This window comes from Anabrus simplex, chromosome 10 (genome assembly GCF_040414725.1).
Source record: "Anabrus simplex isolate iqAnaSimp1 chromosome 10, ASM4041472v1, whole genome shotgun sequence".
Classification (NCBI taxonomy): Eukaryota; Metazoa; Arthropoda; class Insecta; order Orthoptera; family Tettigoniidae; genus Anabrus; species Anabrus simplex.
Window position 1 is genome coordinate 30,411,627 of NC_090274.1, and position 15,800 is coordinate 30,427,426.

The 15,800-nt window shown below is 39.7% G+C and overlaps 1 protein-coding gene across 1 annotated transcript in view; it reads right to left on the bottom strand.

Moving 5' to 3' along the window:
• Nucleotides 1–15,800, bottom strand: part of LOC136881934 (fidgetin-like protein 1) — a 53,728-nt gene that overhangs the window by 31,569 nt on the left and 6,359 nt on the right. The window contains exons 3-5 of the mRNA XM_067154391.2: nt 12,799–13,023; nt 9,859–9,951; nt 2,896–3,209 (exon numbers count right to left, since the gene is read on the bottom strand). Of these exons, the coding sequence (XP_067010492.2) occupies nt 2,896–3,209; nt 9,859–9,951; nt 12,799–13,023 (632 nt within the window). The remainder of the gene's footprint in view (nt 1–2,895; nt 3,210–9,858; nt 9,952–12,798; nt 13,024–15,800) is intronic.

The following is a 15,800-nucleotide window of genomic DNA, read 5'->3' on the forward strand; positions in this document are numbered from 1 at the left end:
ACTAGACTCTAGACTCTTCAGAGTGGGATGTGTCAGACCCTACCCACTGTCTAGTGTCAGACCTAAGACGAAACGCTGGTTAATAGAGCAAACGCCGGAAAAGCCATCCATCTAATTTTTGATCTGATTTTTGATATGCTCTATTGGTGGAAAAGAATCTAATTCCCTCCATGGGAACTTAGAATTTCCATTTGGAAATGCTGTTCCGTAAAGAAAAATGGAAATTAAAGAGAAGAACATGTTTTCGCAATAAATGCGTAAATAACATGCCTAATAGCAGCTGTTAACTCGTTAAAAATAAAGGCTGAAGTAAACGATCGCTTAATTTTATGCTAAATACTGCAATTAAGTAAGAATGGGATGCACATCAAGATATGACAGAGTGCATCATTCATTTCAGAAGTTAGTTTATATTTTCTCGTGTCCGGTTAAATTTCGGAAAGGCTATTATCACATAAATTTATAGCAAGAAGATCACCATTTCTCTACTGGCACTTGAAATATGTTTTCATGATACATATAGTACAGTTACGTTGGGTTAGGACCGGACGAATTGGCCATGCGGTTAGGAGCGCGCAGCTGTGAGCTCACATCCGGGAGATAGTAGGTTCGAACCCCACTGTCAGCAGCCTGAAAATGGTTTTCCATGGTTTTCCATTTTCACACCAGGCAAATTCTGGGGTTGTACCTTAATTAAGGCCACGGTCGCTTCCTTCCCAGCTCTAGGCCATTCCTGTCCCATAGTCGCCATAAGACCTATCTGTGTCAGTGCGACGTAAAGCAAAAAAAAAAGATGTTGGGTTAGGTGATGCTGTTTGAATACGAAAACTGAAACGTTTGCCACAAAATGCGATCAATCATCTTCGGTACGGCATCGTTTTCTTGCTATGTGCACTTTCGAGTTCTCTTGTCGACATTCGAAGGCGATGTTCGAGTCAATTAGTAATACCCGTCAACTGCCGTTCCATAAAGAAAATCAGAAATGAAAAAGGAGAACATGTTTTTGTAATAAAGACGTAAATAACGTGGTCAATAACAGTTGTTAACTCGTTAAAAATAAAGACTAAGTAAACTAAACGATCGCTTAATTTTAATACTCTACACTGAAATTAAATCAGAATGCGATACACCTCAAGATATGGCAGAGCAAATCTCTGATTTCAGAGGTTAGATTATATTTTCTTGCATCTGGTTAAATTTCGGTAAGGCTATTCCCATGTAAATTTATAGCGAGAATGTTATTTCTCTACAGGCGCCTGGATGTGATCGATCATTGAATCATTTAGTTTTCTCGTTATGTACACTTGTGAACTCTCTCGTCAACATTCAAAGGCGATATTCATGTCGATTAGTAATACCCGTTGACTGCTGTTTTCTAAAAGAAAATTCAAAATGAAAGACGATAACACTTTATCGTAAGAAATGCGTAAATGACATGGCCAACAGCAGTCTCCCGTGATCCACCCTATCTACAAACACTCATTAGAAATAAACGCTGAAGTAAACGATCACTTAACATTAATGTTAGTGTATAATGAAATGAAGTAAGAATACGATACACCTCAAGATATGGCAGAGTTCCTCACTGATTTCAGGGGATAGTTTATATTTTCTCACGTCTGCTTAAATTTTGGAAAAGGTATTCCCATGTAAATTTGTATCAAGGAGGTTTTCATTTGTCTACATGCGCTTGAAATATGTTTTCATGATATATACGGTTAGGTTAGGTGATGCTGTTCGAAGAAGAAAACTGAAACGTTTGCCACAGAGACCTCTGAAGTGATACTACAATTTTTTCAGAATGAAATTAAACATCCACTTTCACATAGTATCGAATTTCGAAATTCACAGCCGCAGTGTAGATATCATTCGAGAAAAGACAAGTTTTGAACAAACTGATTGCCGTTTCATATCGATTTAAATGCGTATAGGGTTTACGCCGACTTTTAAGAAAAATCTGATATAACGACAATCCGCTATAGCGAGTAAATTTTTTGCCGTTATGAATTCTCAGTATAACAGACTTCTACTGTATGACAATGTCATTTAGCGCTCGTGAAAGTCCAAGTCTTAAAATTGTTAGTAATAATTTGAATATCAGTAAGGCTACTGGCTAACACAACCATATCATCAGCAAAGCGGATTTTATGAATGACATTGCCTTTGATCCTGATACCTAGGTTAACATCCTTGATACCTTCTCTGAACACAGTCTCAGAGTAGATACTAAAAAAGGGGAGTGGGCAGGACACGGCCCTGTCACATGCCTATATGTATACTTATACCCTCAGTTGTGTCTCCCTCTATTTTTACCTCTGCTGTTTGGCTTCAGCAGAGTCGAGTGATGATACATAGACCACCAGCATCAACACCAGAATTTTTCAAAATTTCAGCAAGTATTGCACGATATATATGCAATCAAAAACTGGCCCCGCAGTGCCTGACTCATACCCGGAGGCCCCTGGTTCGATTCCCGTCCAGGTCAGAGAATTTTACCTGATTCTGAGAGCTTGTTCGAGGTCCACTCAGCCTACATGATTACAACTGAGGAGCTGTCTGATAGTGAGATAGCAACCCTGGTCTAGGAAGCCAAGAATAACAGCCGAGAGGATTCGTCATGTTTGATAGTCAATGAAGCATGTGTACACGTCAACATTCATATCAAGGCACCTCTGAGTCACAAGATTCAAAAAGAAGAGTCTTGAGAGTTCCCAAACCATTTCTAAAACCAAACTGAGGACGACCAATTTGGCGTTCACATTTTGCATAGCTTACTCCGTTCAATGAAGTGGAAAAACAAAAATATGAATATCTTCTATGACTTTTCATGCCCACGTGCCCTTAAAAACTTCAAAATATGACCTCAATCAGAGAGTATTCTTGACAGATTCTTACTAGCTCCTCTCTTGCAGTCAAGAAGGCAGATGCGCCTGTCTGAGGTTCGTCCACTTCCATCTTCTCTTGTCTCTGCCCTTGTCTGCCAGCTGATGAAGGCTGAACATGAGAGTAAAGACCAGTCCCAGCAGTTCTGTTAGTGCTTTGATTGAAGAAGTTGTTGTAAGGACCAGTAGTAACTTGGCGAGAACCCAGGTCATTCTGCTGAGGAACTGCAACGCGCATGTGGGGTAGGACAGCATCGTGCTTGCGAGATGGCAGAGCATCATGTCCATTCGCAGCAATGTTGTTCCTGAAGGCAAAGTTCTGAGGACCTGGAGAAAAAGAGGAAAAATTTTAAAAATAGATCTACAGAAACACACTGCAGAGTATGAAAATGAAACCAACCCTAGTTGTTCATCTATACACATAATTAAATTGTAAATGGGAATAACATTAGTCTGCAAGTTTGTTCTGTCATAAACTTACCATACGAATGTTGTAAGTGCACCTTTAGCTAAACCTTTTAAGTGCTGAGTTAGCAGCATACTTTTTACTATCTCAGTGCTGAGCTTTTTCATTCACGTGGAAAAAAAAAATTCTAGAACACATAATTTTTAAAGGAGATGGTAGGCTTAAAATGTCAGGAAGCATTGGATCTTTATGAATCCAAATGCAAAAACGTTAAACAGTTATCAAGGGATGTGAATTGATGATGGAAATCTAACATATGATCACTCATAGAGAATGTTTATTAATTCTCCATAGAGAAAATAAGGGCAAATTACTTAACATCTATGAAAGTATTTTCATCCAATTAGATCAAAGGATTAAAACCATTTTCAATTTAAATGAAATTACTGAAAAAAATAACATTCTTTTCAAGGCCTTCTTGATAAAACAAAGTCACAACTCATCCCAACATTTCATAAAAGTTCTACCCCCCCAAAAAAAGCTTTCCTTTTCCCCCTCCCTTGCCACATTCAACAGCTGACCTGCTTGACAGTTTATCGATTTGATGTTTTGCTATGTTCTTTCGTTTTCCGTACTGACAATGTATTTTATTGCAGTTTTTCTAATCGTCCATTTCTAAAGACTTTTCTACAGAATTATAATTTTGATGTTATCTTCCATCTACCGTCAAGCCTTCAAGAAGGAGTGCTTGTATAAATTATATGATTATTTGGGTTACATTCTTTTAAGTTACAAGTTAAAATGTTTCAAAATTAATCTTTCATATGAACTTTTAGTGTGGTGTTTGTTAGTGTTCAAAAACTTCATACTTCCTTTTTCAAGGCTGAAGAAAACTAAAAGGGGCCAAAACATGTACCTTTAATGTGATTTTACTTAAAATTCCCCCTTAGACACATGTAGGCCTATTGCATTGGTCAAGGTGGACTAATTACATGTTTTTCTTTAAAGAGTGTGCTTCTCATTTAAAACTCATTTTAATCACACAGGCACTTCAATGCACCAAGGACAACATGAAACTGACAAGTAAAACTTTCCATAACTAAGGAATGTGAATGGCAGAGAGAAGGAGTAACAAAATAACAGCCATGCTAATGAGTGCAAGTAATGGGACCAATACTTCACAAAGCCAACAAATAAAGGGTGGAATACGTTATATGAGGGCAAATCAGATTTAAATGGGAATTATTTTTTTAATTTATTGCATCCAGCAAAAAAAAAAATACTCATACACAAATCACTTTTCTACATAGTGTCCTGGCTTTGATACACATTTTCTACATCGGATTCATAAGTTTTTGATGTCGTCCTGATAACAAGAAGAGGGACATGTGCGAAGCCAGTTGTGCACAAAATGTTCTATACTTGCATCATCATCAAACTGTTGTAGGTACGACATCGTAACTGGTGTAAAACCTTCAATTAGTATGTTTAATATATTTTAATTATAGTCTATTTAATACTAAATTATCTTTTATTAAGTGTTAAACATGACTAGTATATGGTTTCTCTGTAAATATGTAGTATAAAATTGTATAACCTCAAATACGTATTGTTTAACCTCAAAATCTACAGAGTAGGAAGCGGTAGAAAATTCCATAATGTTCGTATGTTAGACTTATTGTACTATAATTTGGTGTATATGAAGGGTTCTGGAAACTTACTGTAACGTTTTATTATCCAGATACACGTAGAGACATTACGAATGTTGTAGATATTTCCATGTACATTTTTAAATGTTGGAGGAACGTTCGAGTACCCATTCGACCAGCTGGTCAATCGATGTTTCGAGTGTTGTAAGAACTCTTCCAGAAGTCGATCATTCTAGATGGTTGCTCAAATAGTATAAATATCGAGCAGTCAGTCAGTGAAGTCAGTTCTCAGTTCTAAGTTTGCAGATCTTTTTTCTTGGGACTCAGGCAAGTGATGAACTGGGAGTGACTGTTGGGCTCCGAGGTGGAGTCTGAGTACTGGACTCAAGTGAGTGAGGCGGTGAATTCAAGTCTGAATGTGTTATAGTGCGCGCGTCAGCGTTGTTGATATCTGTACTTGTCAGAATCGACTTCAGGGTACTCCGCTATTGAGTGTGGTATATCGTGTAATTTACTACTGTATATAATTGTGTGTTGTGACGTACAGTGGAAATAAAGTAATTTATATAAAGAAGTGAACGTGTTCTCACGTGATATTTATTTACGTAAAATAAAATCGCAACGTAGAACGATAAAACCACTGTCCTCCTAGGTCTTGTTTGAGTGGCCCAAACAAATAGTAGTCGCAGGGCGATAAATCTGGGCTGTACGGAGGGTGTTCCAGAGATGTCAGGTGAATTTCCTCCAGTTTTTCCCGCATTAAAGCGGCAGTATGCGGCCTTGCATTGTCATGGAGAAGAACAACGGTTCGGATTGGTTGCCAGCATTGCTTGTTGCGATACGCAGCTTTGGCTTCTTCCAAAAGGCAACAGTAATAGGCTGCATTAATTGTCTAACTGTCCTTTGTTTGTGAAGAAAACCCACCAGCAAAACGCCCGTGGAGTCCTAGAAAATGGTTGCAAGCACCTTTCCAGCATATCAGTGTGTTTTGGCCTTGACCGGACCTGCTTCGTCTCTTTGCCTCCACTCCATGCATACTGACTTGCTTGCTTTGACTCTGGGGTGTAATGATGCACCCAAGTTTCATCACAAGTCACAATACGATGCAAGAAATCCTCTCCTTCCTCCTCATAGTGACGGAGAAGTCTCTGACAAACTTCCTGGCTTAAAGCTTTTGGTTTCTGGTTGAGGAGACGAGGAATCCACCTGGCAGATAATTTTCTGAAATGGAGTTCATCTCGGATGATGGTTTGAACACATCCGCAAACTTATTCCTATGGCTAAAACAATTTGCAAAATTTTTATTTACCAATCTTCCCCAATGTCACGAATGGCAACAATGTTGTCTGCAGTGATGCTTGTCCCCGGTCTCCTTTCATGAGGTTCATTTTCCACACCTTCTCTTCCTGCCACAAATTTTTTAGCCCACTCATACACTCGAGTCTGCAAAAGTGCTTCTTCCCCAAACTGTGTGCAGAGCCGTCTCAAAATTTCAGAAGGTTTGGTGCCCTCTTTTGCGAGAAATTTGATAATGATGTGTTGCGCAACAGACGTGTGAACCTCTTGCTCACTCATGGTGTACTGAAGCAGCCCAGCTCTCCACAATCGTCTGCGCGCGCAAACCTCTTCTCCAGACACCTGCACCAACGTCCTGGCAAAGCCCCGCCTCAAAACCATTACTAACAGCAGCGGTACATTCAAATTCCCGTTTGTATTTGATCTCCCTTCGTAGATTAATAAGCTCAGCAAAAACAAGTAACAAAAATTAAAACTTTTCTTTGAGTATTGTTGGAAATGAATTGAAAATATTCCACAAATGAAGTGTAACAGGTGGGATTTTAAAGGCTGCATATACGTTATGCCCAAGAACCTAAGGAAGAACGTCTTTTGCCGGACAGAGAATTAAGCGGGCGGGATTTAACAGAGTTTCACTATAGTAGAGTAGTAAACATCAAAGGGAGGGAAATAGGCACAAATGATAAACAGTAAGAACATAGGCAACAGTACGGAAAAATGAACTAAAACACACGTAAGTACACATTACACAAACAATCATTGCCTTCTTCATGGATGAGCTCTGTCCTCATCAAATCCAGTTCTTTTAGTTCTGCTTTGCCTCAGCTCATGCCGATACCTGCACTGGGAAGGAGAAAAATGAGCCTGTCAGAGAATCAGAAGAAGCAGATGTAGAAGAACTGGGATTGAACTGCAGTGTATGAAGGTGTGGAGATTGTTCTTGTCCTTTCATGTTTTCATGTTTGTCCTAGTCTCCTTCTCTTCAAAAGATGACCTATCAATGTGCTTATCCTATTATGTATTCTGTTTCATATTCTTCTTCTTGGTTCGAATGGGCCTACTTTGGACCACGCTTGTTCAACTGTTGGGCTTTGATCTTTGCCCAATATTGACGCAATTTCTGCCGGTGTAACGCCTTTCTTTCATCAGTCCAGTGGGTACCCTTCTTCCGAGGTTTGTCCTGAAATCCATGGACTTCCTTCAGGGTACGTCGTACAGACTGCCTATCTTGAAGATCTGACATTCCCAGTTCTTTAACATCCTTCTCGTTTCTGTCAGCCAAGTGGTATGAATCTTTTTGTACTGCCAGAAGATGAACAGGCGATTAGTCGGTCTTTTGAAAGGCAGTCTTACTATATGGCCATAGAAGGCTACTCTCCTTTTCCTAGCAAAATCAGAGACTCTGTCTGTGTGTTCATAGAGCTGGGAATTGTGCTGTCTACAGAATTCTTCATCTTCCTTTACCAGACCTAAGATCTTCCTGAGAATTCTCCTCTCTCTGACTTTCAGTTCAGTGAAAGACATTCCATGGCATACAGAGTTTCTGGTCATATGACTGACGTGTAGTGCTTCAGTTTCAGATTGCATGGCAGGCATTTTTTGTTATAAGTGTTCTTTTTCAGTCGATAGCCCAGTTCCAACTTGTTGACTCTTTTGTGTTTCATATTTGGCCCATGGTACGATCCTATCTCCCAAAGCTGGCAGAAAAGATCTAATTATGGGATTTACACCCTCTCTCAACAACACACTATAATGGGTGTGATTAAATCCAACAGATTATGCTGGGCTGGACATGTACTGAGGATGCAGGATAACACAGCACCAGATCTATAGGCCTACAAGGGATCTCTTAATGGGAGAAGATCAACAAGGTATGCCGGACCCTTCAAATTGATAACAGGGAAGAGTGGGCTCAAGATCGAAAAGGATGGAAGAGGATTGCGAGATCGGCGCGGGAACTTCACATCCCTCAGAATTCTATGGAGTGAGTTGTTGTTGATGATGTTGATGTTGTTGTTGTTGTTGTCGTCGTCGTCGTTGTTGTTATTTATCCCGCGTAATTGCAGGGTCCGCTTTTTCAGTTCCCAACACTTCCAGTCCTTGACATCAACTGGAGTAATGCCCACCAAGCTGTCCTCCCATAGTGCATCAAGCCATATCTTCCTCGGCCGTCGCCTTGGTCAACGGCCCTCAGGATTCAAATCCAGTGCCACCTTTACAACTGAAGTACTAATGCTGCACAGTACGAGACCATACCATCTCAAATGAGTTTCCTGCATTTTGTCAGTAATTGGAGCCACTCCAAAAGCTGTTCTGATATCCTGGTTTCTTACATGGTCCAATTTATTGAGTCCCAGAGGCCATTGAAGCATCCTCATTTCTATGACATGGAGATGTTGTTTGTGTCTTTTTGTGAGTGGCCAGCATTCTGCCCCGTATAATGTACTGGACGAATGAATGTTCTATAAATCTTTGATTTTAAGTACAAGATCTTTCGGTCAAAAAGGACTCCCGTAACTTGGCGCCACTTCATCCAGGCTGTGTTTTCTCTATTCCTTGCAGGGGGGCAAAAATGTACAGATAGCAAAAAGTAGCCGGGTTTGTGGGATACAGCGGGTGGAGAAGAGGTAAATACATCAAAACTGAAAAAAAACTACAAAATGGTAAGTTTTTGATGTCTCTGAGTGAATTTCGACACTAAAGGTAAAGTTGTTCATAAACTTAACCATAATAAGTATTATGTTTGATCCTGTATTGACTTGTCTGAATCTATTAAAGAACTATTTAAAATGGTTTTTATTTGAGCTGCCTTGTCAATACACCTTATAATGATAGAAAACTATTTATTTTACCATACATGTTTTGGGAAAATCATCCATTCCATTCATCAGTGATGTCACTGCAGTAATAATAGTTTTTCTTGAGTTTTGGATTCAACACTACATACAATAAAACTTTCACCAAAGAAACAATATTACACATGAATTACAATTAAACAGAAGTACAGCATGAATATATAATTAAAAATCATTTCATATTTGACCACACACTAAGAAACTAACAGACATTAAAATGACTGCCAGACTGACGAATCCACACGGCAAGTGGGTGAATCATACCTCAGTGTCCATGACCTTGGCAAAAAAATATACCCCTACTGCCCTTGCTCACAGCACATGTAAAGTTTCCACTACTTGCTGTGGCACTGTACAAATCGGTTAGCCGCGACGAACAAAATTTCGTGCATATTTCCGCTAATAAATTTTGTTAATAATTTAAGAAAATAAAGGAAAGAATTAGCTGATAAGACAACAGGGCTTGTACATTTTTTTTTTTTTTTTTTAAATAATTATCCCAATCGCCACCACTGTTTCCTTGTACCTGGCAGTGCATCACAATCTGAAATCTGTTTCATACTATTATCTTTCTATAATATAAGACTCTATTAGGAAAAAAGTTAGCCTGCATGGTATTTACCACCAGGAACTGGAGGGAGCAGTCCTGGAATGTTCTCCAAACTTCAGCTGAGAGTAGCAAGTACAGTCACCAAATTTAATTTTCATTCCCTTTGAATTTTCCTTCAACACTTCAACAGTATCCCCAAAGAATTGTAGCACCAACTTACCTTGTTCCTTCTTATCATGCTGATGAGGAACCGTTCTGAAGAGATGATCAAACCTTTGCTCGGAGGATAATGCAGCAGATCGATGAGGGAAGCCTGCAATAGCCAGAAAGTAAATAATAAAGTCAGAACTTCATGCAAGAATTGAATCATTATTGAATCATCAACTTCCATGGGAGGATCCCTTGGCTAGGCGATGCAAACAAATTTTTTTTAAACTTCTACCATCTACATCACTGAAGAACAGTTTTAGTTCATAGGTCAATAGAAATGGAATGAAAATCAGTGTGGAAAAGGGTAAGATAAAGGTGTTGTTGACTCGAGGAGAAAGGGAGGGGAAAGGAATCAAAAATAAAAGAATAAAACCTTGAAACTGTGAAGAGCTTCAAGTAGTTGGGAAGCAAACTGATGCAGGATAAAGGGCTAGACATAGAGATCAGAAAAGGATTGAAGAGGGGAATGCATTCTTCCAAAGAATAAGACTACTGGTGTGGAGGAAGGAAGTACCAACGAAGTGTAAAGAGGGGATCTATAAGATGTACTACTGCCCAATAGTGACATATGGAGCCAAGATCTGTACATCAACAAAAAGACAGAAGAATAAAAACCAGGCCATGACAGAACATTTTTAAAGTATGATAGGAAAGAAAGAAAGAACAGAGTAAAAAATGAGGATGTCAGGAAGGAAACTGGAGTGGAAAAGCTTTTGGAGAGAATGGAGAGGGATATAATTACTGTAGATTCTTTGGGCATATTATGATAATGATTAATCCCACGGACACTTTCACCTCTTCACACTGGCGGACTGCTGTAGCAAACGTATGCTGTTTGACTTTTCTGAGCTTCGCGACGGTAGACTGCTTGAGAAGTTCGAACTTCATGATATCAAGTGGCTGTCTTGACAATATATAGTTACTAGTAGAGTCACCAGATGTCAGGAGTAATCAGTTGGAAGGTAATGGTTCGACTAACCTTCGCATTCATCATTTGCACCATAACTGCTGTTTACTGCCGGAGTATTAGCACTTATAGAGGTACCTCAATGAACTGTGGTACTGTATTTTATAATGTATAAACAAATATACCATAAATGAAGCCCTTGTCCTCATATTGGGCAGTGACTTTGAAGGAAATTAAGACGGAAAAGATTTAACTCTGCCGATGCTCTGTCCAAAGCTGCAGATCTAGAAGAAGGATGGGAAGCTTTGCATGAGTGAAAATGACTAGTAAATGCGCAAATATATTTGACTGTACTATATATGTCTTTAAATTACAGTCAATCTGTTGTGCCCTAACAACGTAAAAAAATGCAAGCAAGATAGCAAAGAACAGAAAGTATCCCGTACAGCGGGCACGAGCAGCCACCGTAGACACCCATTCCCGAGGCCACACATCTTCCCTTGCTTCGCCAGAGTGAAAATGTTAATATACCAATGAGAACGTGAAACTTGTAGCCAACATTTTCCAGAACTAAGGAATGTAAGTAAGAGAAAGAAGGGTAATAAAACAGTTGTCACGATACTGTTGTGAACAAGAGTGTAGCAGTTAAGAGGCCAGGTAACGCATCCAAAATTTTGCAAAGCCAGCAACTTATGAGGTGGAATACTTTACAGACAACTAATGTTTGTAGTGAGAACAAGTTACAAAAAGTTAAGGCAGAACCCCAGTATTTTACCTCTGCATGTTACTTACTAGGTGCTCCATGGCAATGTACTGCTGCTGGCTGCAGCATGATTGTCTTGTGTTGCTAGCAGCACAGTTACTTCCTTGATTTTTTTTTTTTTTTTTTTTTTTTTTTTTTTTCGCACCGACACAGAGAGGTCTTATGGCGACGATGGGATAGGAAAGGGCTAGGAGTGGGAAGGAAGCGGCCGTGGCCTTAATTAAGGTACAGCCCCAGCATTTACCTGGTGTGAAAATGGAGAAACCATGGAAAACCATTTTCAAGGCTGCCGACAGTGGGGTGTGAACCCACTACCTTGCGGACGCAAGCTCACACATTGGAGGTGCATAGCATAGAGCTTCACAAAGGTATGTGCTTCCACAGAGTGGAGTGGGCACTGTTACATGTCAAACCATTGGCCTAATAACAAAGACAAAGATGTTATGAGCTGTTTTAGTTCAGTAATTGGTAATGATTCACATGTTGAATTTCAGGAGTGATGCCTTATTCCGGTAATTTCACCCAATGGCAGTGGCTATTCGCCTGAAATGTATGGAAATGTGTCTCATGATTTATGATATTAAGTTATAGAAGTAAGGATATATCTAGGGGCTGGATGGTGGGTCGCCGACATAACACAAGTGTACAATCACTGACCAAAAAAAACGCTGGATAGAGACTGTAAGATCAGATGTGGAGGAGAGGACACAAATGGGAGGATATACTGGAACAGAAGATGTATGGAAACAGAAGAAGATGGCAAGTGCTTGTACACCACACCTGGGAAACGGGAGTTGGGAAATGATGCTTTTTTTTTTCTAGTGGCTTTACGTTGAACCGACACAAATAGGTCTTATGGCGACGATGGGATAGGAAAGGCCTAGGAATTGGAAGGAAGCAGCAGTGGCCTTAACTAAGGTACAGCCCCAGCATTTGCCCAGTGTGAAAATGGGAAACCATGGAAAACCATCTTCAGGGCTGCCGATAGTGGGATTCGAACCCACTATCTCCCAGATGCAAGCTCACAGCCGCGCGCCCCTAACCGCACAGCTAACTCGCCCGGTCGTATAAATTAGGACTGGGAAAATATAAGGCAACAAATATGCGATGAAATAAGGTATTATCTGGGATAGTGTATTAAGCGGGCATGTATTAGCAAGGTAGTTGTTTATTTTTGCCTTATATTTAGTATGTTCATGTCAAGCTATCTGGAGTTGGCCAAATTGATCCACAACAAAAACTATTTAAAGATGAAGATGACAACTGAAGAAAGTACAAACCTGTATTTCTTTCTGTGTGATCCTTCTTGTTTGCTGGGCCTGACAGTTGCATGGGTCCACAAGTTGGACCCCAACGCTGTTTTTGAGTGTCCAAAAGCTGTTGAATATTTTCCTTGGTTGTAACAAGGCTCTTACAATTGTAGCTTTTGGAGCAGTTTAATGGAGGAATATTCTCCTGGAAAACTTCTTCAGCAGCCTTCAGACTGCTCTTCCATACCTGGCTCTCTATAACAGACCATAATTATACAACGCAATGAAACAGACAGTATAATTTGAAAAAAAGTTCATAATAGAGGATTGGCAAAAAATATTGTTTAAAAATAATATTTTGATATAGTATTTAGGATGTGTAAATAGCTCAAACTCTACTTTTAAGAACCATGCACATAGACCTTAAAAAATTATCAAGTTTCTTTTTTTTCTTTTGATTATTCAATTTCTAAAAAAAAAAAAGTAGGTTCTGCCTAATCAAATTTTGCATGGTACTCTTTGTCTTTGTCGAGTCTGCAGATGTTGTAGGAAGAATTTTAATTTTTTTTCTACACTATGTTTTATGTCGCACCGACACAGATAGGTCTTATGGCAACAATGGGATAGGAAAGGCCTAGGAGTGGGAAGGAAGCAGCCATGGCCTTAATTAAGGTACAGCCCCAGCATTCACCTAGTGTGAAAATGGGAAACCGTGGAAAACCATCTTCAAGGCTGCCGACAGTGAGGTCCGAACCCACTATCTCTCGAATGCAAGCTCACAGCTGCGCACCTCTAACCGCATGGCCAACACTCCCGGTTAATACAAAAATAGCAGAATCTCCAGCTCTCTCTCTTTGTTTTTGTCTTTTTAGCTGCTTTACGTCACACCGACACAGAGAGGTCTTATGGCGACGATGGGATACGAAAGGGCTAGGAGTGGAAAGGAAGTGACCGTGGCCATAACTAAGGTACAGCCCCAGCATTTGCCTGGCGTGAAAATGGGAAACGCGCATGTGCATGCATGCAAATAACGGCAAGATAACATTCAGAACTTAGGAAATTCCGAAAACCTTCTTAAAAAAGTAGTTAGTGCGACAAAAAGCCAATGACATTATTATATCTCTTGGGAATCACTAAAAGGGCTACCGAAAGAACTATAGATCATGCACGCCATCAAAAAGAAAGGACTGGAATACTTTGATCACATGATAAGGAAAAACAAGTACCAAATACTTCAAAGGAAGAGGCTGCAAATGAAGATGAATATACTGGTTAAGGAACGCTAGGCCTTTTCATCATTAAGGGTTATGAACTTCATGTGTTGGTCCGTACTGAACTGAGATAACATATAAATAATGCACGGGAGAGTTTTCCACCTGTTCAATACTAAGTTGTATTTACAATGTTATTTACATTACATGGGACTAGTTTCAACCCTACTTGGGGTCATCATCAGCCATATTAAACATACACAATCATTATGCCCCAGTGTGGCACACTGCTCATAAGACGATAATAATAATAATAATAATAATAATAATATCGAGCAAGTCGGCTACGTAGTCAGCAACCCGTACCTGTGAGCTTGCATTCAGAAGATAGTGGGTTCAAACCACACTGTCGGCAGCCCTGAATATGGTTTTCCATTTTCACGCCAGGAAAAAAGGGAGGCCCCGTCCTAGCCCTTTCTTATTCCTTCATCATCAGCATCATCATCATAAGACCTATCTGTGTTGGTGCGATGTAAAGCAAACTGTATTATAATCATCATCATCATCATCATCATCATCATCGTCCCACTCCAGTCACCCAGGTGTGGTTAACAAGCCTTCTCCACTCCTTTCTCTCCTTCCACTTTTCCTGCTCCATTACTTCCGCCACATCCAATCCAGCTTAATAATAATAATAATAATAATAATAATAATAATAATAATAATAATAATAATAATAATAATAATAATAATAATAATAATAATAATAATAATAATTGTAAAAATTATTTAATCATCATCATAGTCCATTCCCCTCATCTGGTTCCCACCACGTTGGGATGTCTTTGGCGCCTTTCCATCTTCCTCTATCCGACCACCATCGTGTCTCCGTAACTATGTTTCAATCTTCTAATTATACTATTCTCAACTGTTTCCAACCACCTTAGTCTTTTTTTTAGTCCCTTTTGCCCTCCCTGCTATTTGGGTCTCCATCACCTGCTTCGGGATCCCTCCCTCTTCCATGTCCAAACCATCCAAGTTTATCCCTCCCCATTCTGCTGTAACGCTTTTCCACTCCAATTTCCTTCCTGATGTCCTCATTTCTTGCTCTGTCCTTTCTTGACTTTCCTATCATACTTCTTAAAAATGTCATTTCACAAACCTGGATTTCATTCTCGTGTCTTTTTGTCAGTGACCAGGTTTCCACTGCATACGTCAGTATTGGGCAGTAGTACATCTTATACATCACCTCTTTGAGCTTTATTGGTACCAACCTATGAATTATCAAAACAGATAACCTAACAACTACCTATGTTGAATTCTGAAAGCAATGTAATATTTAATCAATTTTTATATTTAATAAAGTTTTAACCAATAACAGTGGTATGGAAACTGTTGCATGATTTCTGATACTTTCCTATAAAAGTAAATATATTTCTAGGTTGGTAAAAATGGCGTGCGGCCTACGAAGAGGCCTGGTATAGGTCTTTCGAGCTGACTCTCTATAGGTGACTTGCACGTCTGTGAGGATGAGGCCCTACCTGTGATGAATTCTAATGCTGAAGAGGACAAACACACCCAGCCCCCAAGCCGTTGGAATTAACTAATGAAGGTTAAAATCCCCGACCTGACTGGGAATCGAACCCAGGACCCCCTAGGCCGAAGGCCAGCACGCTAACCATTAAGCCATGGAGCCGGACTCAAGGCTGGTGGAACACCAGCATTGGCAATGAACACTTATCTCTCCTACATGTAATCATCATCATCATCATCATCATCATCATCATCATCATCATCATCATCGAGTCTCCAGCTGCCCAG